Source organism: Metschnikowia bicuspidata, assembly GCF_001664035.1.
Source record: "Metschnikowia bicuspidata var. bicuspidata NRRL YB-4993 chromosome Unknown METBIscaffold_1, whole genome shotgun sequence".
Taxonomy (NCBI): Eukaryota; Fungi; Ascomycota; class Pichiomycetes; order Serinales; family Metschnikowiaceae; genus Metschnikowia; species Metschnikowia bicuspidata.
Genome location: NW_017387731.1, coordinates 778,468 through 795,404, shown reverse-complemented (window position 1 = coordinate 795,404; position 16,937 = coordinate 778,468). Strand labels below are relative to the sequence as shown.

The 16,937-nt window shown below is 39.8% G+C and overlaps 10 protein-coding genes across 10 annotated transcripts; 3 read left to right on the top strand and 7 right to left on the bottom strand.

The window, feature by feature from the left end:
* Nucleotides 1-533: 533 nt before the first annotated feature.
* METBIDRAFT_85264 (uncharacterized protein) lies at nt 534-2,167 on the top strand (the record flags this gene model as incomplete). Its single annotated transcript, XM_018859245.1, has 1 exon — nt 534-2,167. One exon carries the CDS (start codon nt 534-536, stop codon nt 1,806-1,808), a length of 1,275 nt encoding a protein of 424 aa, XP_018713377.1. The 3' UTR covers nt 1,809-2,167.
* On the bottom strand, nt 1,907-2,357 carry COX8 (cytochrome c oxidase subunit VIII). The gene has a single exon (XM_018859384.1). The coding sequence runs from the start codon at nt 2,242-2,244 to the stop codon at nt 2,005-2,007; it is 240 nt and encodes a 79-aa protein (XP_018713376.1). The 5' UTR covers nt 2,245-2,357; the 3' UTR covers nt 1,907-2,004.
* Nucleotides 2,358-2,470: 113 nt separating this feature from the next.
* On the bottom strand, nt 2,471-4,971 carry VPS33 (tethering complex ATP-binding subunit). The gene has a single exon (XM_018855409.1). It carries the CDS (start codon nt 4,824-4,826, stop codon nt 2,748-2,750), a length of 2,079 nt encoding a protein of 692 aa, XP_018713374.1. The 5' UTR covers nt 4,827-4,971; the 3' UTR covers nt 2,471-2,747.
* COX9 (cytochrome c oxidase subunit VIIa) lies at nt 2,472-2,657 on the top strand (the record flags this gene model as incomplete). The annotated part of the gene is made up of 1 exon (XM_018856616.1): nt 2,472-2,657. The coding sequence occupies one exon, from the start codon at nt 2,472-2,474 to the stop codon at nt 2,655-2,657; it is 186 nt and encodes a 61-aa protein (XP_018713375.1).
* Nucleotides 4,972-5,216: 245 nt separating the features above from the next.
* METBIDRAFT_34921 (Thioesterase/thiol ester dehydrase-isomerase) lies at nt 5,217-6,242 on the bottom strand (the record flags this gene model as incomplete). The annotated part of the gene is made up of 1 exon (XM_018856538.1): nt 5,217-6,242. The coding sequence occupies one exon, from the start codon at nt 6,240-6,242 to the stop codon at nt 5,217-5,219; it is 1,026 nt and encodes a 341-aa protein (XP_018713373.1).
* A 418-nt stretch (nt 6,243-6,660) lies between these two features.
* METBIDRAFT_37396 (Thioesterase/thiol ester dehydrase-isomerase) lies at nt 6,661-7,665 on the bottom strand (the record flags this gene model as incomplete). Its single annotated transcript, XM_018856870.1, has 1 exon — nt 6,661-7,665. One exon carries the CDS (start codon nt 7,663-7,665, stop codon nt 6,661-6,663), a length of 1,005 nt encoding a protein of 334 aa, XP_018713372.1.
* Nucleotides 7,666-8,256: 591 nt separating this feature from the next.
* Nucleotides 8,257-9,282, bottom strand: METBIDRAFT_35017 (uncharacterized protein; the record flags this gene model as incomplete). Its single annotated transcript, XM_018856555.1, has 1 exon — nt 8,257-9,282. One exon carries the CDS (start codon nt 9,280-9,282, stop codon nt 8,257-8,259), a length of 1,026 nt encoding a protein of 341 aa, XP_018713371.1.
* Nucleotides 9,283-10,262: 980 nt separating this feature from the next.
* METBIDRAFT_9238 (uncharacterized protein) lies at nt 10,263-11,402 on the bottom strand (the record flags this gene model as incomplete). Its single annotated transcript, XM_018859341.1, has 1 exon — nt 10,263-11,402. The coding sequence occupies one exon, from the start codon at nt 11,400-11,402 to the stop codon at nt 10,263-10,265; it is 1,140 nt and encodes a 379-aa protein (XP_018713370.1).
* Nucleotides 11,403-14,913: 3,511 nt separating this feature from the next.
* MLH3 (mismatch repair protein) lies at nt 14,914-15,477 on the bottom strand (the record flags this gene model as incomplete). Its single annotated transcript, XM_018854803.1, has 1 exon — nt 14,914-15,477. A coding segment is annotated over one exon (564 nt), but the record flags the coding sequence as incomplete, so codon positions are not given.
* Nucleotides 15,478-15,966: 489 nt separating this feature from the next.
* METBIDRAFT_76041 (thiamine transporter) lies at nt 15,967-16,927 on the top strand (the record flags this gene model as incomplete). The annotated part of the gene is made up of 2 exons (XM_018858466.1): nt 15,967-16,067; nt 16,120-16,927. The coding sequence occupies 2 exons, from the start codon at nt 15,967-15,969 to the stop codon at nt 16,925-16,927; spliced, it is 909 nt and encodes a 302-aa protein (XP_018713368.1).
* Between the last annotated feature and the right edge of the window lie 10 nt (nt 16,928-16,937).

The window sequence follows — 16,937 nt, the reverse complement described above, 5'->3', positions numbered from 1 at the left end:
GAATATATTCTAGTTCCCGCATAAATTTGAATAAGTCGCAATCTTGTCTTTGTTAATACTTGATAAATGAAGCCTTAGGGTGAATCAATTTATATGCAGCTAAAGCGCATAAAAATTTGGACAGTAGCAATAAGTGATCACAGAATTTCCTCCATAAACTGCCCGAATACTGCTAACGACGATTTGTCGGCCTCTTCTATTTGCACTAATTTCTAACCTCTACTCGACGTCGTGAATGTCCTAAATATCCTGTATATACTAATATCATGCAATACGCACCAGCGCCATACACGAAAAATATCCAGGATTGTTACCGGCTTCTCGCTCGATGAACGTCCCGGTATACCCTCTGTCTAACACCCATTTATACCAATAGTCTTTTTTTTCTGTCGATCATCAAAACTCATTTCTTGTTATAATATAGCAATAGCATTGGGACCCCGTAGATCTTACAGCAAGTCAGTCCAAGTGACGCAAGTCACATAATTAGTAAAGCTCCAGGAAACACACATCATCATCCACCCCAATAGAAAATGAATGAAGAAGCGTTCAGTGCTGAATACTTCCAGCACTTGCTAAGTTCGCTAACCCTAAATTCAAGAGCATTGATTGCGGAGCTCACAAGTTTGGCAGAAAGATTTGTCGATAACGCTCAAGAAATCGTTGAGCTCATCGATGAAAGGATAATGAAGATATTGCCGAAATACAAACTTTGCTCGTTCTACTTGATGGATTCCATAATTAAAAATATCGGAAATCCATATAATTTATTGTTTGCTACTAATCTATTCAAAAACTTCACGGAATCATACTTGATAATAGATGATACACCTACCAGACAAAATTTGATCAACTTATTCAAGACTTGGGTAACTGGGAAAACAAGCGCCGGACTGGACATCTTTCCAAAAGAAACATTGCTCAAAGTTGAAAAATTTATTATCCAAGCTACTTCACTCACCAGTTCTGTGCAACATGAGAGCACGAGAATCACACGAGACATGGTTTTAAGAGAGGGAAATTATCTTTTGCAGTATGTGATTTCTCTAGACGATGAGTTTGAAAAAGCCATTGACTGTACTAAGAAACACGAAAAAAACTATGAAATTCTCCGAAATTGCAGACTTGCCCGCAACAATTTGATTCTGGAAATAAACCTCATCAGTGAGTGCACAATGCTAGAGAGCAGAGATGAATTCGACAGAAAAAAAGACCACTATGTTCAGCGACTTCGAGAAATAAGAAAGGTCTTTGATGACCAAGGAAAGATACAACATGGTGTATTACAAATACCAAAGGAGGTAAACAGCACTCCCAAAGATGATCTTGAAGCTGAAACGATATTGTTGAATCTCACGCCAAAACGTATTGATGTCTTGAGTTTACTCGGAGAAACAATTGATCACGCATTTGAATCTGCCGTTAAACTGTGGGGCGTTCATCGCTTTGATCGACCCATTTTAAGCGTGGATCTGGAGTTAGTAAACAATCGCACAGCTTTGAATCAAGAACCAGAGGCAGTGTCAGGAAATTTAGCAGGGACCTTGGGTATAAGCTATGATGCAGTCAATTTCCAGGGAATGGGCCCTGAAGATCAAGTCAAAGAAATTGCATTGGACCTGTCTGGATTTTCCTACGAAGATGAGGGTGACGGCTACGATCCTGAACTCACTTTCGACGATTCAGACAACAAGCACAGTCCACCCTCAAGTGCAACCAATGGTGTGTTTGTACCTGGAAAATCAAGTTTAAAAAGGACAAATCGCAGTGAGGAGAGAGCGGTGAAAAGAGTTCGTTTTGAAGTATGAAAACGGCTCTCATTTTTAATAGTCTCTACTCAAATATCTACATATGCCATTATCCTGTTCATGACTGTCAAGCAATATTGTCAGAGTTGTTGAACGATAACTATACTTCGACACAACACGGTCTACCATGACAAAAATTTCAATAATCTGAACATTTCTCACGTGAAAGTATCCATGTATTCATTCGTGTACACATCTAAGCTAAATTTCCAGACTTTTTCATGTGCCAGTAAGAGGTCAAGAATGGGAAAGCAAAGAAGAATCCGTAGGTCCCCCACCACACAATACCAAAAGGAATCTTTCTGTCCTTAACTTTGAATGGCAAGTTGGAATAAATACCAGTTTTTGGGGAGCCGTACACTGAGTTCATTGTAACGGCAGAAGTTTGAAAGTTTCTTGTGGCTCTTGGAGCTCTCATGCCAACCCGGGAAATCATTTTATTTTTTATGTTCTCAAGTGATCAGAATTGTAGAACTGAAGAATTTCGTTACGATTCGTAAGGCGTGCGCCAAAACATCGGTGCACCCTTCTTTATGTGGGCCCACTTTTGATGCGCTTTTATTGGCTCAATGGGCTGAGTCGAAGTCCTCAGTCTCCCTGTAGACAGCTGACTCGCAAAAAAGCCATCAGCACACGATTCTTACACCAAACACACAATTAAAAATGGCCATTGCTCCAATTACCGGTACTTTAAGAAAAAAAATTATAACGGATATCTCCGTTGGCTTCGGCATTGGCTTCTTGCTGGCTGGTCTCTACTGGAGATACGAGCACATGCCTATAGTCCAAAAAAGAGATGCCTTTTACGCTAAGTTGAAGGCCGAGAAAGAAGCCGAAGATTCTGTCTGAAAGGCCTGAGTATCGCTGCCCACTTTTGTGTATATGCATTAATAAAAGTTTACTTGAATTTAGCTTGGTGTCGAAATGCAGATTGTGCTTCTACTCAATGACTTGCCAGAACTTCTTGTTACTCACAAGACCTGTGGTTACGACGAGTATTTTTCGATCTAGCTTGCCTTGTAGATTTTGAAAGGCACTAATTTCGCTTCTGGTGATACCGCCGAGTATAACCAATATAACGTAATGCTGTTCAGTTCCCTTCATGGCTCCTTTTCGATTCTCCAGCATATCACATACATTTTTGTCAATAGTCTGGCCTTTAAACATCGTATCGATGTTGAGATTATGCCAGTTGGGTCGCTTCAGAACATTATTCACTGGTTTATACTTCAAAAACTCTCGGAAGTAAAGCAGTTCAACAATTCGGGTGATGAGCGGTACTGTCGCGGAAGGAAGTGTGAATGATGGCTGTTTATAGTCGAAGACAGTTTCCACGGCAGAGCTGTCAGTGTCTTCCTCTTCTAAAGGGTGCAAGTTCCAGAATTTGCTGATCAAAGTATACGTGCTTTTATACACATCTTGACCACTTGATATTCCAACAATTGATGAATCTTCATAGCTTATCGCATCTGCCGTCACAGGATTATTGCCTGCAGTTGTGGCGAGAGTCGATGCAGTTGTTGTTTCAATTTCTGTTTTCCCGAAGGTAAATGCTCCGAAAAAATCAGTCCCTTTTGTGTGAACTTTTATGATTTTATAATCCAAAAGCTTTCTCAATGTTAAAGCACCCTTCAAGCCAAAATTCAGTTGTATGGAAATAAGAATTACATCCATGTCGTGTTGGCGCCAACCGTCATTGATAAGGGATGTCAACACAACTAGACTCATGACGATCTCGAAAGGGAACGATTGTTCCATCATCGAGTGCACTTTTTTTACTTGTTGCTTGTAATCAAGATCAAAAACCTCGTTTTGAAGCTCATACCACAACTCATGTGCATTGAATTTTTGAGTTCCGTCCTTGTTACACTTTATAAGCTGGAGCATTGTCTCACTCAAATGAGTATGTTTGCGAATCATGTCCTGTTTCGAGCTTAGGTTTCCAAGGTTCTTTACTAGCTGCTTGATCTCTGCCAAGTCGTTTGCCTTGCCATTTTGCTCAAACTCCAGTTGTATGTATTTGGCAAGCTTGTTTAGTTTCACCCCAATTGATGCAAAATTAAGATGCTTTAGATTATGAAAAAGTTCATCGTCCAACTTGTCTTTTGTCGAAAGAATATTATTAAGCTCATCGTCCGTTCCAAAAAGATCATCCAATAGACCCATATAGTTTGTGTGGCTGAGAACAAGAGGAAAATAGTCAAGATTTCTCTCTAGAACTATCAAATCCGTATTTCCTGATTGCTTCTTCGAGTAAAACTCTTGTTCATTGATCGTGAGTTTTGTAGACAAAAACTCTGGGATGCTTTCCTCAACCAAAGTTTTTATCAAGAGACTAGAATGGTCACCCTTTGCGAATATGTTTTTTATTTTGATGATATCCTTGCGAGCCGTAGTCTCAGATAAAATATCCATGAATAAGTCATTAAGACTGGAAACAATCTTAAGAGGGTTTTCAAGATATGCTGAAAGACCACCATCCTCCATATTGATCGAAAAAATGTTGTCATGAATGAGAAAAGGATAAATTTTCCATGAAAAGAGTCTACACTTGGCAGACAAACGGATAGTTGAAGTCTTGGGATCAAATTTTGAGCATTTCTCAAGTATGTCTTCGGAGTAATTGAGCATGCTTCGTAGTATCTGATAGTAAAATGAGGCATTTAGGTTTTGAACAATTATGTTGATATTCGAAAGCTTTTGGTGATCAATCCATGACCAAAACTTCTTCAATTGCTTAATGCCGGTATTCTCATTGGATACAATAACTGTAAGTGAGGTGTACGCCTGTATTGTATTCAAAAATTCATCTTTCAGGGAAACTTGATCAATCAAAACGCTTCGATCAAACCCACCTGTTTCTTTCAACACCCCAAATGGTGTCAAAAAATTCAAAACCTTGGAAGTCTCGCGTGATGTTACTAGTAAATTACCGACACAGTTCGTCTGGGATATGCTTGCGAGCAAATTCTCCTTAGATGATGTATGGAAATGAGCGCCAAGATTTTGGAAATTCATCGTTGAGTACTATGGCTGCCCTGGGTCTTGCCTGTCCAGCGTTAGTTTGTCAGTCTTTGTGGTGCATAGGAGTTTGTGCGCGAGGGTTCATACTCTTTTTACATTTACACGCACATCATAAAACCCGAAAGGAATCCACCTTAGAATTACCCTTCCCGTCCAGATTTCTTGTGTTGTTTTATTATCGCGGTTACCCATAAAACTTCACGTGGATTCCGCACATCGCATCAGCAAGAGTTTACATACTTTTGACTACGTCCTTATGTGAACCAACAACTTCGTAAGATTTCTAATCGTTCTGCAAAGTGGTATTTATTACACCAAATATAATGAAGGAATTTTTTGAAGTGACTTAAGCAAGCCTTTTTGTATGTAAATTTTGATTCAAGTCTAAATCTTTGCTTCCCTTTCAATACCGTTAAAATGTGCAAGACCTTCTTGGAATACAGTTGCCACATGCTGCTTAGCGGAATTATACATCTGAGCTTCCAACAAAAATCTACCATTTGAGTATCGAATGGCTTTGAAAGCGAATCCCATCCACTCGGTTGCATCGAAGTCCGTGTCGTGAAAAAATATTGTATGATCCAACGAGACCGAAAAATAATGAGCATAATCGCTGAGGTCGATGTCAGGAATCCTCAATACACGTGCAATCCTTGTCAGGAACATGGAGTCTGATAAAACTGCAAGTGCAGAAAATTGATACGCGGAGTCCGTTATTTCAACATCGCCAAGACCTAATCGCACAAACCAAGCTACCCTTCTATCTGTAGCGGGTATGTTATCTTCCTCTTCGGATCCCTTTAGAGTAACTAACTTTGTTGGGATTTTGTGGTATATCATCCGCAGAGAAGTTCTACGGTCAACCAATAAATCATCGATGTTGACCTCTTTCAACCATTCCGGGTATGGCACCTGAAACTGAAAAGGCTTGTCAATCACAGGTTCGTCATCTTCTTCTTCGACTTCCTCACTTTCTTGAAGCTTACCATTCGCCCTCGCTATTTTTCTGTTCTCGATTTTGAGGCGTTCTTTCTCTTCATATTGCTGGTATGCTAGTTCCGCAACTTGCAATGAATTTTTTCTTGCAAGCGAGATTGTAGCGGTAAACTTTGTCTCTCCTTTTTGAACTGCGCGGATACATCTCCCACAAAAGTTGTTGCCGTTCGATATTTCATCCACTTCCCATTCAATGGATGCCTTTTCACTGACGATCTTTGCAAAATACGAATGTACTGAATGTGGGGTAAATCCTTTTGGAGCACTTTTTATTGCTACAAGCACCGCCTGGCCAACTATATTTCCGCCGTATACTCCTTTAGCACTAGGATGAGCCTTCGTGAGAGGATGGTTGGCAATGTAGGTATTCTTTCCAGTCTTTCTGACGCTGAAAATATCCTGGAATTGAGACATAGTTTCGGAAAATGGGGAGATGCTCTTCGGCAGAAAAATTCTGAAATGATAAAAAGCTTAGCGCAGTCTAAAACTATCTATCAGGTCAATGTCTCCCCTATTGCCAGGCTGGCGGAAGACTAAGTGGGGACAACGAAATCTTATATTGCGACGGCATCCTGCCAATGGGGGTGGAGGGCATATGCCAATTCCCAGGCGTGGCGCGGTACAAGAAAATGGGCAAGTTTAAGAGACGTCTGAGCATCGATATATCGTACTAACCCCGCCCGAGTTCCGACCACCTTCAACGAGATCACGTTTCAAATTAGAATTATTATGTCTGTGAACGAAAAATAGAGGAATTTATTTTTTGAGAATCTGTTGTTATCTATGAAAATGGTGTTGAACAGCGCTTAGCGAATTTGAAAATTCTCTAGATTCAAAGCTTGTATGACCCTAATTTGTTATTTTCTATTAGTTCCAATGGAAAGAAGCATAATGCTTCTTGCAGTGCAATCGCCACCAACCGCTCGTCAGTGGTAAAATACCGGCTGGTGACTAGGACTCTGTCGTTACTCAATCGCTCAAACTTATAGTCCAAGTACATCCACTCAGTAGGATCAAAATTGGTATCATGATAATATACTGTGTGATCCAAAGATACGCGAAAGAAGTTCCCCTTTTTATAGTCTAATTTGGGAAGCACAGCTCTCATCACGGTGCTCAAGTAGAGAGAATCCGAAGCGAACGCGAAGTCCACCATCTTGGCTTTCTCTACGTCATGGGCAGAAGCCACATTGTCGTTCACCTTGAAAAATAAACCAAACTTGCGAGCGCCGGGGTCTTTCTCCATTTCATCTTCTGGCGCACTCCACGTCTCAGGGACAAATATATGTGACAAATTTCCGTTTGTGTGCTCCATGAACGGCATAGATTGTAGCTTGTCGACATACTTGTGGAATGTGTAATGAGGGGACCTCAGGAATTCGAAAGGCACTTTTGTTCTAGGGTGACGCATTTCCTTCTCGGGCAATTTCGAGAATTCTAGTTTTCTTTGTTGGATATTATTGTTCCTCGTAAAAGATGCCATTAGGGTAAAACAAAGTTGGTCGTTGTGCAGCTGGTAACATTTCACCAATTTTGAAGAAAAGCTTCGGCCCAGGGACAATGTGGTCACCTCATAGCGCATTACCGAATCCTTCAGTCCGGCTTTTAAAAAATAGGAGTGCAACGAATGAATATCAAACTCCCGATCCTCAATTGAGTCCCATGCCGCCCTAAGACTCTGAGCAACAAATTCACCTCCGTAAGTGCCTCTGGCATCTTCTCTGAAAGGCTCCAAAGGGTATCTGCCGATAAATTCTGTGGGTGTTTTCTGGATCAACAGGAATTTTTCTTCCATTTTACACATTTTGGTGCTTCGGAATGTATCTTCGGAACTCATACTGTGTCTCAAAAGAATCCCGAAAATCGCAGAGGCAGGTTGAAATCAGAAAAATTGTATGTGCTAAATATATGTCAAGAAATGAAGTCTGGAATATGTGTTGGCTTTTGCAATTCAAAATCGACCGTGATGCACCTATTGACCCGGCTCGCCGACCCGGAAAACCAGCGAGCCTCGGTGCAACTGAGATACCGAGGATCAAACGCGAGCTGTCGAGATTTGCGCAAGGACCCTGCCCCACGCCACGTCCGCAGTAATGTGCGCGGACCTCGAATGTATGGACGACGGGATTTATGAGGTTCTGAGGTCGTCCGGAGATGCCGTTTTCAAAAATTAATAAAAACTTCTCGTTCAGTTTAAAGAATGAATTGCAGCTATTACTAAAGAAGCTTATGGAATGTTTAATTCATGTGGGAACAATTGCCGCCTAAATGAGCTTGCTATGGCTTTTATTTCCGCACACATGCCACTCACGTTTTCGATTTCCTCGATTTAGTTTTTGTTACAATATGACTCGTCTACGAGATAAATTTAAAAAGATTGGTTATCGTTGAAGCGTGCTTCTAACGGAATTTTTGCTGGAGATATAACCTAAAGTTTTGGGAATTTTTTACCGGTCGTTCCAGGCACGCCTGGTTTCATGAACGTCAAACCCTCTTGTATAAACGTGGCGACGCAAACGCCGTCTTTATTCATGAAGTGACCTCTTACTAATGTCCTGGAATTCCTTGATATCATGAATTGATATGTCAAGAAAAGCCAGTCATTCAATACATCGAGTTCATCGGTATCATCGACGTGAAAGTAGAGATGATGATCCAACGACATTGCCGTGTAATGAAATAAATGCATTGCATTCAAAGACACATTCATAATTTTTCTGGCATCTTTTTCTGAATCAAATTCTTCTCTAGGATTATCAGCGGTGGGATTCCATTCTAAATGAAGTGCACGAGCCATGGTTGTAAGTATCGCAGCATCTGAAAGATGCGCTAAACCAATGTAATTGAGTTTTGGGTCGCTCATTTTAGTCTTTTGCGGCTGATGAAGCTTGCTCCATAGGTGAATCCACCTTTCGCTCGGCTGCATATTGCGCTCATCAGGACATAGCTCGTAGTTAAGAAATTCTTCCGAGAATGCATTCACAATAAAGTCCGTGTGATAAGTTTTATAGAGCAACGAAGGGTCTTTATATTTTTTGAAGAACATAGATTCCGTATGCACGTAGTCTCCCAAAACTTTTGACTTGAAGTTGACACCTTTCTTCTTGAGCGAACACATGGCTGTGAATGTGACCTTCCCGTCCTGCAACATGGTTACTTGCCTTTGACAAAAAGCCTTCCCATCATTAAGAGATGAAACTTTGTAAATACACTTGGATTTAGGGTTTCCTGCTCTTATGAAATGAGAATGAAACGAATGGGGAACATATCCTGGTGCAGTTTTCATCGCCACTAACAATGTTTGAGCACACATGTGACCCCCATAGACACCACGAGCCCCAGTGAGCGGAAGTCTCAAAGGATGATTTCCCTCCCATGTAGACTCGTCAATTTGATGAACTCCTGTTGCTTCTTCAAAGTCTCTGGCATTTTGTGGCTCTGCATTTCCTGGCATCTCGGATCATGCGGGGATACAACGAAAAACTTATAAGATCCTAAACTTGAAGATTTCGCGAAGAGTTCACAACTAGGACAATGAACTGTAATTTTTCGTGTTTTTTTTCTCCTGTAACTATCTCTTGTTACTATATTAATTCGCTCTTCACCAGAAAAAGGCTCGCTTTTTATTTGACTTATCATTCTAATTCTCAGCATGGACTGCATAACTACAGAATCATTCCTGTTGAGAAGACAACCTGTCTGTATACAACGACGCTAATCCAAAGATGAATGCGGGGTTGAAGTGAGTGTTCCGAGTTGATTTCGAATATGATATTTCCCCACACAGTACTTCTTCTTCTTCAATTGTAGGTGCTTTTAGGAATTGAACCCTTATAGATCTGCTAAGCTAATCAACTTTGTTTTAAGATAACAGACACTGCAGTTTGGACCTGGTATACACTGTGAGACGAAAGATCTATTGCACATACAGAAAATCTGAGTTCCCTGGCTACTGAGTAATATGCTTCATTTCGACACAGTATTGAAATGACAAAGTTTTCATGTTGACTTCTTTTGATATCAAACTACTCCGCTTCCCTTGACCACTTTTCATAAAATACGTCCGTCCCTTTACCTAATTTAGCTTGCCTCCCGGTAGACGAAATGCTATTGTATCTTGGCCTGCTGAGTATGTTTTACTCCCAAGCCGGAGGTCAAGCAAAAATGGCCCCTCCCAATTTCAAGTAAAGATTGTATAGTTGTCGGTTTTTTGCGCTGTGAGCTGAACTTCATAAGTCCGTACGTTTATGTCCTCAGACACCTAGTGTGTGCTCTATCCCTCGTTATCTGGAACGATACAAACAAAACAGACTATCCAGTTATTTGTCTCATATTATAAACTATTTGCCTCGCGATACATCTTTTTTCAATTCATCATCTTAATATATCATGGCTTTCACCCAAATGACTTTCAAAGTCGTACTTCTTGTCTTTTCAAAGTTTCTCAATTATTCGAGAGGCATGATTTAATCTGTTTTGATGTTTAACATGTTTTAAATCACTCGCAAGTTCTTCCATAAAATTATCCTTTTCTTTTCTTTTGATCAAGTTTGGAAGCTCATTGATACGAGAATACTTGGGAATATGCAATGGTTTTGTCGAGGCGCTTTCAAATAATCTTTGTGATATCTCTAAACTTGCAGTGTCTGATACATCTCCCGTCTCTCCGCTTGGGATGCTCTTGAGCCCAATGAGCTCTCTTTGTTTGACCGTTAAAGGTAGATCTTTACATTGGTCTTGAGGCCAAAGAACCATCGCGATATCGAAAATGATTATTACCACAAAGAGCCACAACAAATGACGTGCATATTCATGAGCTTTACCCACTAGAGTCACCGCATACTCAACATGATGGGGTTGAAAGAATTTTATGAGGAAAGCATTGTCAGGGCTTGCCTCCAGTCCGTGACTCGCCCAATATATTTGAACAACTTTCTGAGTCACTACAAAAAAAAAGTGCGCACTGAAAAGCCGTAAAATATTAGTCCAAAGTGTTTTGAATTGCAATTCCTTGCTGACCTGTCTAGCTAAAGCCTCTCGTACCACAGGACTTGTCCACTCCCCAGTTGGAACAGCTTCTTTGTCGAGTTCATCATCGCTCAAATCTTCATATTCATCGTTGTTTACTTTCTTCTTCTCTTTACCAGACTCTTCATATGCAATAATCGGGTTCCTTGATTGCCGGTGTAAGCTATCAGGAAGGTAATCATTCGATATAACGGATCCCAGTTCGATCAGTGGTCTGATATACTGGGAATGATGAGTATTGGGCTGAGGGGTACCACCAGCAAACAATTCATCACTGGATGAGAGGTCGCCATATTTTTTAGTATTCTTGTTTGAAGCCTCTGGTGATACTTGATTTACTTCGCTGGGTAATGGCTCGAATTCATGAGATATGAGATCGAAAAAATTCGAGGCTCTCTTCAAGAAGAAATTGTTTCCCGCCTCATTCACATCAGACCCAGTCATATCTTTTAATGATGAAGCGTGATTTTCATCTTCCACACCAGTACTATTTCCCTTGGCGTCCGAATGGGCAAAAAAACTTCTCACACCAGTACTTAAGGGCATCTTAACAGCAAAATGACATTTATAGAACCGACATGGTTGAGGAGAGAACGACTCGTGTGTGTTATATGCAGTAATAATTGTTTACCGTCTGTATATAGCATTCAAGTACTTCGAGGTGTAATTAAAGGGAGGTCACATCAGCCTGATGCACCGTGATGTTGTTTTTCAGAACAAATTGGCATATCATATCCACAGGTGAATAGATAAAAGCAGAGATGTCTAAAAAATATGTTTTTCTTTGGAATCTAGTACAATTCCAGAACTTTCCTGCAGAAAACACAGCATTTTCCTACAAGCAATCGAAGGTGACTTTAAAAATCAGGGAATTTGTCAATACTAGATATATCAATGTCAAACATGAATAATAAAAAATTTATTTGAGAGCAGCTACAAAAAATAAAATGGGAGAAAGAAAATTTGGAACTTTTCAGAAATAAAGTTAACGTTTATAAACGAAAATTGAGCATCTGCATGCGATAATTTCACAAGTCCATTCTTTTTGTTCATCTTTCGGAAATGTATCAACTTATATTCTAGCCAGTTTGATGCGCGTGATTTCGAAAAGTGGAATGTCTAAAATGGTCAAAACAAAGCGAGTTTTTAAAAACTTTGAAGGATATACCTAAACAAGTTATTGGCGTCAAAAAAGTCGCACAAAATCACATGCGGAGTAACAAAAGTTGCCTTCTCTACTAATCTACCATTTCCTTTTCACAACTTGAAGTTTCGGCTGTGTACCCTCAACTAACAGAATAAGATTGACTTGGTTTCAGAAGGCTTTTAACTTCATGATTGTTTGTATCACCCGAAATCCCAGAAGATTGTGTAGTCAAGTTAAAATCTTATCTTGTTTTGATTTTTGGAGCGTCTTACTCTTATATCATACAAGACAGTTCAAAGTGGCCATCAAATGGAGCTTGATCTGAGTTTGATCCAATTCGACAGATTAACTACATAGCTTCTTGAAGCTTAACGCAATACTTTGAAATATTCATATTTAAACTTTGAAATTCCAATATATTCACGAAGAGATGTGCTACGTTCTAAAACTTATTTATTCTCATGCAAGATAATCTCGGGTTTATATGTCTTATTATTCAAACTATAAAACCTCTGATTCGAACATTACTGATGCTTGCTAACAGGACATCACACTTTCTATGCTCTGATTCTATCACACATTCCAGTGTCACGATAATTCAAGTGCTTACGAGGGTCATTTTGTTTTTTCTCTTTATATTGATTTAATGTTTTATTAGATGGTATTGCACAATAAAGGAAAATGGTAGGCGAGTTCCTAATCGAGAGTGTGTTTAACATGTCATGGAACCGTATCTTCCTATCTCGATCTCTCAACGCTGTGAATGATACATCAATAATTTGAGCAATCAAGAGTGAAATGATCAAATAATTAAAACGATAATTTTCTCTGAGTGTTAGTATTCTCTTAGCTTGTGTATTACTCTATCACGATATGACAATTTTCTGAGCTTCTAGTGAAGAGAGGCGAACAGAATTGCCCTCAGAGAATTGATTCAAGTCATACACTTCTATTCAACTATCAAAATGTTTGTTTACAGCTGGTCAACATTCTTATTAAGTTTAGTAATTAAGCGACAACTGTATGTCTAAAAATATTTTAAAACCTCTTCTCGAAATTCTTGGCACGTATTTCTGATTAGCATCCTTGGCCAAAACAGCCTTGACAAATCTTACATAAACCAATATGTGAGCTGTCTATCAGCTGCAATGAAATTCCAGCAAAAGCGGTTTACGAGCTTTTGGAACAGGTTAAGTTACTCTAAATGTCGAAGATCGTGCTAAGTGAAGAGAGAAAAACTTGAACTAGTTGTTTATCTTTCGTTATATATATTTATTTAAATAGGCCGACAAGTCTAAGGTAGTGATCATCTTTTTCTAGACCCAAAATTTCCGCTGTTTTTGCTCTTTTATTCCACCCTTACATCTGTCGCATCACTGATTTTCTTAGTTTTGTTAGTAATAATTCCTCTGATAAATCAGCAGCTGTTATTTTAAACTAACTTATCAAGCGAGAATTATACTTTCAGGTATGATCAAGGGCACAAAAAACTATTTGTGAGAGTATCCACACTTTGGAACAATATTTCTACCTCATCTGGTCTTCAATCACTCTAAGAAAATAAATTGAGCTATTAAGTGTTTGGAATACAATATAAAGTATCATCAAAAGCAACATAGTGACAGCTTTCTATCAAAGTTCATAGTCCTCAGTAAAATTACCAAGATGTCGAAGATTCCCCATTGACACCATGGTAGGACGACCATGCGCGCACTGAAAGGGTAATTTGCAGCTTCCTAATGTCTTCGTAAGGTACAACATTTCGCTAGTTGTGAGAATTTGGCCAAACTTTATACTCCGCCTACATGCCAGATCACCTATTGCATCACTTAAGGCTTTAGGAAGATTCATCATGTACATAATCAAATCATTGGGGCTTTTCTGTCTGTTGAACTTCAACATCTTATCGGTGGAGATACCATGTTTTAGAAGATACGCCTTCAAAGAGCCCGGGCTGATGAATTTATGTAAGGGGTGAGGAAGATGCGTTAGTATGAGAGAAGATTTTGAAACCTTGAAATCTAGTCCAAAAGGAACTAGTGCTTGACAAATTTCCAACAACGGTTTTTTTTCCTCGGGAGTCATGGATATTGATATTGGTTTGTGACATCTAACACGCAAGTCGCATTCGGGATCATGAGTCTGATCCATGTGTGTCTTTAAAAACTTTTCAACCGTAATTCTCTCGTCACATGCGTGCTGGTCTATCACTAGAACATTTGCACCAATGGTCACAAGAATAAACAGTCGGTCTATCTGGGCAATGACTTCACATTCGCCTAAAAGAAGATCAGCTTGCTTTATTGTGAAGAAGCTTGCATAAGAGTCCCTTCCAACTGTTCGGAAATGTCTTTCGTCTATCATCTTCCCAGAGGAGAGCTTCACTTCCCCAGCTTCCAATTTCTCTTTCTTTTGCTGATCAGACAAGTGCAAGCTGGCCTTCAATAGCCGTAGAATAATAGGCCAATTGAAATAATCAGACAGCTCAGAGAGTTCTGGTCTTAAACCTTGTGCTTTGATATGTAAGCAAAAACTAGTGATTTTCGTCGCAGGTTTTCTGTGGTTTTGTTTATTAGCCAAGTCAATGAAATAACGGATATCGTTAGCTCGTTGAGCAGAAATATTAAAATTTGTCCCATTTAAAAATACGAAATACACTGAATGTTTTATGACCAGTGAAAAGCCATAGAATCCCTCAAGGTTCCAAATATCGTCTAATGAAGAGTTCAACGAGTGAATAGACGATATAGGAATATTAAATAGCATTGAGAAAAGCATTTCAGGACTTTGCTGGCAGTTTATAGACAAAATTGTTCGAAGTATGCCTTTATCGAGAAATTCTGCGTTGATGCTCATGAATGGACGAAAGGCTAGGACATGAAAAACTATCTTCTTGATCTCAGATGAGATGAAGTCTTTCCCAAAATGCTCTTTATGATATTTTCTTCGCACAGGTACATTGTGGAAAAGTCTGCTTACAATAATTATAGAACCTTGTGTCGGTACTTTCACCATGAAAAACTCTAAAAGCAAATTTATCAAGCACGATGAGTTCTCACCATCAACAACCATAGAATGAACGACATTCTTTACAGCAGAAAGGATGACTAATTTGGAGCATAAGGTTGCGATTGAAGAAATTGACTCACCCTTAAACCCTAAGCTTCGTGTGAGCTCTGGGGGCATCATATTCGTCAGTTCTTGAGGCAATGTGTTCGAAGTTTCGACCTGGGAAGCTCTACTTGTGTAGTATCTTCTTCCCACTTGACCCATATCAGAAACAGAGATCCCTGTTCCATTATCTTCAATACAAACGCTCAAAGATTCAAGATTTATCTTGATCGAAATGCATGAGGCACCAGCATCAATTGAGTTATGAACTAATTCACGAATGACGTCCAAAATAGATCTTATGACTACTTGGGAGTGAATTTTCTTGCAATCCTCTGGCGCAAGTCTGTGAATAGATTGCATTTCATCCTGTGCTCGGAAGAAGAGCCGTACGCATGAACAAACTAATAAGACTGTAGTACAGTATGAATTCCTGCATGCTTTAGACGGCAATCAAACTGGTTCGTGTGGAATGTGTATTGCCATCACAAACGATCTTATTACTCAGTGGTGATCTTCTACCAAGATTTTGTCTCATCAGAAAGGTGGATCTGAACTTATTAAAAAAGCAAAGCGACGGTGAACACTTTGAAGGCACCTAGTGTATTTATTTAGGCTTGATACTTGTATCAAGGAAGAGGAAGTGTAGAACACAATCACCACGTGATCATTGTCACGAGATCACCAAAATGCAAACACATGTTCTTCAGCACACGTCAACAAGGCCCCAAGATTCGCATTTGGGACGATCTTCCATGTTATACACACAGCTTCTCGAATTCTCCTTCAGTTTATCATCACAAATATAACTTACGCTGGATTTGACGCTGACCCAACTCTCAAGAGGAATCGATGCAGACAAATCCTGAACGAGCAGATCATCTCCGAAAAGGATCAAGTGTTTCACCTTTGGAGTCCCTTATTGCCGGTTCGTTATCTGGCGCAGTCGCAAGGTACGTCATATCAGTTTATTACGTCCCTCAATATATCCGCTAACAAACTTAGAGCAGTAACAGCTCCCCTTGATACTATTAAAATACGATTTCAACTCCTGCTGCTTCGCGATGATGGAGTAACTGGAATAGACCTAGTAAAGAATCTTCTAAAGAAAGAGGGCTTCACCGCACTTTGGAAAGGAAACGTTCCCGCAGAGGCTCTATATATAATATATGGAGCATCGCAGTTCACAACCTATACTATTTTGAATAAGTGTTTCTCGGATTTACAGAATCAACGCAAGTTTTCATTGAGCCAGCTGTCGCATCTGCTTCTTGTGGGAAGTGGTACAGGGATGGTCAGTACGTTTATCACGTATCCTTTTGACTTATTGAGAACTCGCCTCGTGGCGCATGAGTCCAGAGTTTTACTCTCAATGACGGATACTTGCAAGGATATTTATCTCAAAAATGGACTAAAGGGTTTTTTTGTGGGTATTCAACCCACCCTTCTTTCGGTAACAGCCAGTTCCGGGCTATTCTTCTGGTCGTACTCTTTGGCTAGAGATGCGGTGGATAGAATAAACAACTTGTCGCCTGGTAAAATAAGAGGTGTCGAGGCCAGTTGCGGATTCATAGCTGGTGTAACAGCGAAAGCAATCACATTTCCTCTAGACACTATACGTAAACGCATGCAAGTCTCTCTGTCGGGAACAGCTCACAGAATATTTGTGGAACACTGGCGCTCTTACGGTTTCGCAAATTTCTACAGGGGATTCCTTGTGAGTCTTCTCAAAACCGCACCGACGAGTGCCATCTCGGTTGCAATATACGAGTATTCCATCTCCACGATACGAGCATTATCTTCGCGTTTTTAAATCAATCTTT

What these genes read in the sequence shown, in the direction of transcription:
- COX8 (XM_018859384.1), bottom strand. Translation starts at nt 2,244, where the DNA reads ATGATTTCCCGGGTTGGCATGAGAGCTCCAAGAGCCACAAGAAACTTT.
- VPS33 (XM_018855409.1), bottom strand. Translation starts at nt 4,826, where the DNA reads ATGAATTTCCAAAATCTTGGCGCTCATTTCCATACATCATCTAAGGAG.